Source organism: Lacerta agilis, chromosome 5, assembly GCF_009819535.1.
Source record: "Lacerta agilis isolate rLacAgi1 chromosome 5, rLacAgi1.pri, whole genome shotgun sequence".
In the NCBI taxonomy this organism is placed as follows: Eukaryota; Metazoa; Chordata; class Lepidosauria; order Squamata; family Lacertidae; genus Lacerta; species Lacerta agilis.
Genome location: NC_046316.1, coordinates 42,189,410 through 42,195,409, shown reverse-complemented (window position 1 = coordinate 42,195,409; position 6,000 = coordinate 42,189,410). Strand labels below are relative to the sequence as shown.

The 6,000-nt window shown below is 49.1% G+C and overlaps 1 protein-coding gene across 1 annotated transcript; it reads left to right on the top strand.

The window, feature by feature from the left end:
- Window positions 1–2,721: 2,721 nt before the first annotated feature.
- HMX2 (H6 family homeobox 2) lies at window positions 2,722–5,170 on the top strand. Its single transcript, XM_033149466.1, is given in 3 exon segments — window positions 2,722–3,330; window positions 4,538–4,921; window positions 4,924–5,170. Coding segments are annotated over 3 exon segments (834 nt in total). The 5' UTR covers window positions 2,722–3,038; the 3' UTR covers window positions 5,082–5,170.
- Window positions 5,171–6,000: the final 830 nt, after the last annotated feature.

Here is a 6,000-nt window from a genome sequence, read left to right as displayed (position 1 = left end):
GGGATTTGAACCCAGACCTTCCGCCTTCCGACCCAGCGTGCAAGCCAGTAAACCTGTTTGAAAGGGAATATCGTTTCCCCCCAACTTTGGGAATTTAATGTGGTGAATAGTAACTCTTGGTGCGCTCATTATTTACGCATTGTAATTGCTGCATTCTGTTATGCAGCACGGTTTCAGAATTCAACAGATCGAAATTTGCCCCGCTTCGCTGTTGCAGGTGACGCTATTCGAATCCTGCCGAACTGAATCCGTGGCTACTATAAATCAGGATCCACACTAAACTCACGAATCTTACTTCCTTCTCACTGGTACGTTCCAAAAGAATAGCAAAACTCCCTCTAACGCGGGTGGCGAGGGCAAAAGAAGCCAACAATCAGAGACGTGCCCTCATGCTCGGGGAATCGGGGCAACTTTGCGGGATATAGTTTTTTCTTCAACCCCGCCCCCCCCCCCAAGATGTACCCCCTTCAAAACTACTAGTCTCAACATGTTCCGGAGTCGCGAAATGTTGAGTCAGGTGCAAACGGAGGAAAAGACGCGCACGCGCGCAAATGGGTGCAAGATGGGGAGAACTGAAATGGCCTCCTGGTGAAGGGCTCCGCTGGCTGGCTGGCGCTATAAACAGAAGCAATTGCCCTTCGGAGGTGAGAATACATTTGCAACACTTCGTTGCAGGACCCACTTTTCCAAATAAAATAAAAGGGAACGGCAGTGCCGTTTTCATACTATGTTTGACAATCCCCAAACAGGGAACTTGAGGAATAAGCGGTTCGAAGATGTCGACGGTGGCTGGGGCGTTCGGGAACCAACCAACCAACCTGTTGGGATCTGTTTCGCCGAAAATATAAATGGCCCTTTCAACTACTGGCAACATTGACATCGCTTTTGCTCGCTTCTTCCTCCTGAGCTGGTGAATCTCACGCAGATAAAGCGCGGGAAGCAGACAACAGGCTCTTACTCCACAGCGGGGTCTTGCGTAAATCATTAAAACAGGCAAATGTTGCATTATGGACGTGCTCTTTTCATTAAGACACCTGTCTTCACGTGCCTTCCCGATGCGATTGGATGTCCCTCCCAGCTGTCCCTCCCAGCAAACAGTGGACGACTCTTGTTTCGATTCGTTTTTTTCTCAGCCTCCCCCCCCCCAAAGGAAAGTTTCTGAAAACTTTTGGAGAAAACGATTCTCTCCCTCCGCCTAGCCCACCCCTCCACCCACTTTTTGAGCGCGATCAAAGCTGTACAAGCCCAGAGGAAGCGGGGCGATTGTATTACAATCATTGGAAACCATTTATGTCAATCCTCTCAGAAAGCCTAAATAATTGCATATTGTTACATACGTCGTATATATCTATATATACCCTGCGCCATCGGGATGGATTACATCCCTTGGGGAAGATTAGGGATGTACCTGCATGAGTTTGGGAACGGGAAGGCATTTCTCAGCTTGTATTGCAAGCGGTCTCTCCCTCTCTCTCTCTCTCTCTCTCTCTCTCTCTCTCTCTCTCTCTCTCTCTCTCTCTCCCCCCCCCCTCTTCTGCTGCGCGCTCCTTGCCTGGGCAGCTTGGCGCCAGACAACTTGAATGCGCGCAGTCTTTTCATTTCCCCTGCAATCTCCCATCCGTGGAAAAGCAGGGGCTGCGGCTGTCCCCACCCCACCCCACCCTCCCCCCCGCACACCCCTCCCTTCTCCCAAGGGATGCAGATGAGTGACTGTCCCGTTGGGCTGAGGGTTTAAACAGCAAAGCGAAAACATTGGCTTTCATCAATGTATGGGTGTTTCCCCCCCCCCTTCTTCTTCCCCGATTGACATTGCTAGACAAGATATTTCGGGGGCTGCGCGGGGGATAAAAAGTGAAGATAATGAAAGCGCCAAGGACCCGTTGCTAGAATGCTGCCCTTCTGGTTTAAATACCAGATCTCTTTCCATAAGCTGTTTAATGCCAAGCCTCTTAGCCTTCCGCCTGAGCCCCAAATGCTTGCAGAGCCAGACTGGAAATGAATGGAGAACACAAATACACAAGTGCAGCGGGGCATGTGTGCATGCATTTAAAAGGGGGGGGGGGAGAGAGCTCTGAGGACTGTTGCATGAGGAGAATATTTTTTTAGGAAACACATATTGTATACTAGCCCAATTAGCCATATACAGTGCTAGGAATGTCATCTTTCCCCCTTCTCTCCCTGCTTTTGGTAGGAGAGGAGACGTCTACGGTAGAGTTGCTTAGCCATTTCCTGAACCACTGGGAATAGTTTAGGACCCCTTTGCTCTGAAAATCAACCCTGCTGGTTTCAGATTATTCAAGTGTGCTTCAGAACCCAACCTCCGCTCCCAGGACTTTAAAAATATATATATATAGGCAATGTTAACTATTTAACACCTTGGCAAAATGTTGGCGCGAATCAAACGGCCATATCAGATAGCTAAACTGTGTGATCATTTCAAAGCCTCATTTCGTTATTTAAGGCAACAAACCAAGGCAACTTCGATTCACCCTAAAGAGTTACAAATGATAAGGGCCAGCCCTGGAAGGGTGGATTGGGACACACGTCAAACCTGTGTGGGTTTTTAGCCCCGACTAGACCGTGGGTTTAATAATAATAATAATAATAATAATAATAATCTGGTCCGCTTCCCTTTCGTCTGTTTGGACGAGAAGGGTCAATCCGCCGATCACGTCGGTTTCAGTGGCCCTGCAAAGTCGGCGGCTGACAGCGTTCTAGAATTTTGAAACTTTCCGGGGCAGCCTGGCTGCCTGTGATTGGCCGAGGCGGATGTAACCTCCATGCAAATGAAGCCACGCCACCCCGCCGCCTGGAGATCAATAGAGATCTGAGAGAGAAAGGAGCATGCATTCAGGCTCGGCAAGCTCAGGGAAAACCTGCCAAGGCACGCCAAAAACACCCCCCCAAACTGGTCCCCCCAAAGGCAGGCGAGGTAGCCAAGCCCCCCAGGCAGCCCCCGCACCCTCCGACGAGACCCCCTGTCCCCAGCGCGCCTCTAAAGCGAGAGCTGTTCTCCTCTTGTTTCTTATGAGCCCAGGATGAGCAACAAAGAAGACCCGAGCAAGTGTTGTCCCGCAGCAGCTCCGCTCTCCAGTTTCACCATCCAGTCTATCCTAGGCAGCAGCACCTCGGAAGGAGGCAGGGAGCCCAGCTCCAAGCAGGCAGCCTCCGCCTCCGCTTGGCCGAGCAGGAAGAGGAGCCTCTCCATATCCTCCGAAGAAGAGGAGCCAGATGAGAGCTGGAAACACCCCGCTTGCTTCTGCCCCGACTCGCATGGTCCTAAAGAAACGTGCCACAAACACCACCAACCCATCAGTTTCACGTGTCTCAGTAAGTACTGGACCAAGGGGGAGGAAAAGAAAAGAAAAACCATTCAAACCCTCATTTACTTCCTGATTAGGAAGGATGATATGTAGGTGCATCTAATTATATTGGCGGACGGTGTTCTTAGGAATAATGCATGTGTGTGTGTGTGTGTTGGGGGGGGGACAGCTTTGCAAGTAACCACTGTTTTATTTGAGCAGCAGTCTTTCTGATCGCCGGGGTTTTAGGGGGAGAAATTAACCTAAATGACATCAGGGATGGAATACCGGTAGGTTGTGGAAGCCCAGCGAACAGCGGTTTGAGCTCTTCTGCGAATGTATAGGGTGCAGTTTTCAAGCTCTCTCAATGCTATTTGTTTGGTTGTTTTGAAATCTGTATTTGTTTCCTTTTGCGCGTGCTAAATTCGGATGTCATACAGATTAAGGGACCTTTTCGTTTTTAAGAGACATGTTATTATCTTATCATGCCTTTTCCGTCCAGTCTTTGGGGAGATCACTTCTTTATTATGATTGATAACGGTGATCTCCCCCCCCCCTCACTCACCCCCACAAAAAGGCAAGAGAAGTCGGAGGCTTTTCGCAGGATTCCCGAATACATAATTTATGAAATGTTAAGATATAAAAAGTCAAGTTCTCTCGATTCAGCAGGAAAAGGGTCGTATTTGAAAACACGGACACGCCCTTGCATCCAGTTGACCAAGAATTCAGATTGAATTTGGTGGCGCTTACAGAACCCCCCCCCCCAATAAGAAAGTATGAATACGGTGGCAGCTTTAAGCTGCATTCCTAAATAGAATAACTTCCCTGGGAGTAAATCCCATTAAACTCAGCGGAGCTTAGTTTTGAGGTGGCGAGTATGAGGTTGCGCTTTTAGAATTATAACCGAGAATGAACTGGATTGTAAAGGCTGCACTTGGAAACAGAATGAGGGCTGCTCCCCTGTGAGGTGCACTTGAAGTTTTTGCCTGACCTTGAAAGGACTTCATAAATTCCAGTTGCAACTCGTTTATAAAATGATGACGATGATAAATATTTTCTTAGGAAGATATAGAAGAACTGGAGCTCTGGAACAAGCAGCAATCGACTCCCTGGGTTTAGTGTTTGGTGGGATTCGTATATTGGTGTCGGTGGGTTGTGGTGTCTGACACGGCCATGCCAATCTGATCCGAAAGGCATCTCTACCCCCCTTCCTTTTTATTATTTCTCCCTCCAAGGTAACCCGAAGGGGAACAGCTCGGCGATTAGTTCCGACCGGACGCCGCCTTTCCTTTCTCCGTCCCAGCCGGACTTCAAGGAAGAGAAAGAGAAGCACTTCGGGCCGAGCTCGCCGGCTTCGGCGGAGCGGCAGCGGGACGGCTCGGAGCGGCAGGCGAGCTCGGCCAAGAAGAAGACGCGCACGGTTTTCTCGCGGAGCCAAGTCTACCAGCTGGAGTCCACTTTCGACATGAAGCGCTACCTGAGCAGCTCGGAGCGCGCCTGCCTGGCCTCTAGCTTGCAGCTGACAGAGACCCAGGTGAAAACCTGGTTTCAGAATCGCAGGAACAAATGGAAACGGCAACTCTCGGCGGAACTGGAGGCGGCCAACATGGCCCACGCCTCAGCCAGACTCTCGTGGGGATGCCCCTGGTTTTCAGAGACAACTCCCTCCTCAGAGTGCCGGTTCCCAGATCCATCGCCTTCCCGGCTCCCTTATACTACCCAGGCAGCAATTTGTCGGCCTTACCTCTTTATAATCTCTACAACAAGATCGACTATTGAACTGACGCAGCCGTCTCCACCCACGACCTTTTTTTCACCCGCCCGCCTGTTATTCATAGGAAAGGAGAAATGTGCTTCTTGCATTGTTAAGAAATACACCATGTGTATTCATTATTATGATTATTTTTTAAGGAAAAAACAAACAAACCCCAGACCATTTTATTATGGGAATCCTCTCTGGGTTAGTTTTGTTCTGCTTGTTTTCTAGACTGCCCTAGAGAGTGTGTCACTTCCAGCCCTCTCTCCCTCCACCCCCGTCCTCAACCCATTTTCTGACATAATAACAACGTGACTTCCAGACCTCGAGCAGAACAGGAAACCCAACACATTAACTCACGTTTAGAAAGAACCGCGCGGCTCTGTCTGCGTGTGCGCGCAGGTAGGATAAAAGCAGGGCGCTGGAGTGGCCAGCCATTTTCGAGTCTCCCCTCGCCCGCCCCCACTGTTCCTTTTTGCCCTGAGTATTAATTATATCTGCGGGAGATAATAAATAATAATAGTGTATTTCAGATCTGTACATATTTTTAAAAGAAAATAAAGCATTTTAAACATCGTTGGTAACTTGGATCAGATTGCTTGTGTATTTCAGTTGGCGTACACCCCCGCCCCTAAAAAAATAAATACAAGTATTTGGATTTTAGGTGTGAAAAGTTGGATGCGTTCTGCCGTCAGGGCCCCTCTCGCTGGAAGTCTGAAAAAAGAGGAAAGTTTCGTCTGTGCAACGATGGGGGGGGGGTTTCTCTGTCGCTGAGGTCGCAGGATATCTCGATTCATCTCCAGCTGCGCTCCTGTCCAAAAACTGTGGCAAATGTCACAGCGAAATAAATCCAAGAATAGACGGGGAGCATTGATCAAAATAAAGCTGAAATATTGATATATTCGCCATGCTGACAACGCTGCCATTCCACGTTGTTTATAG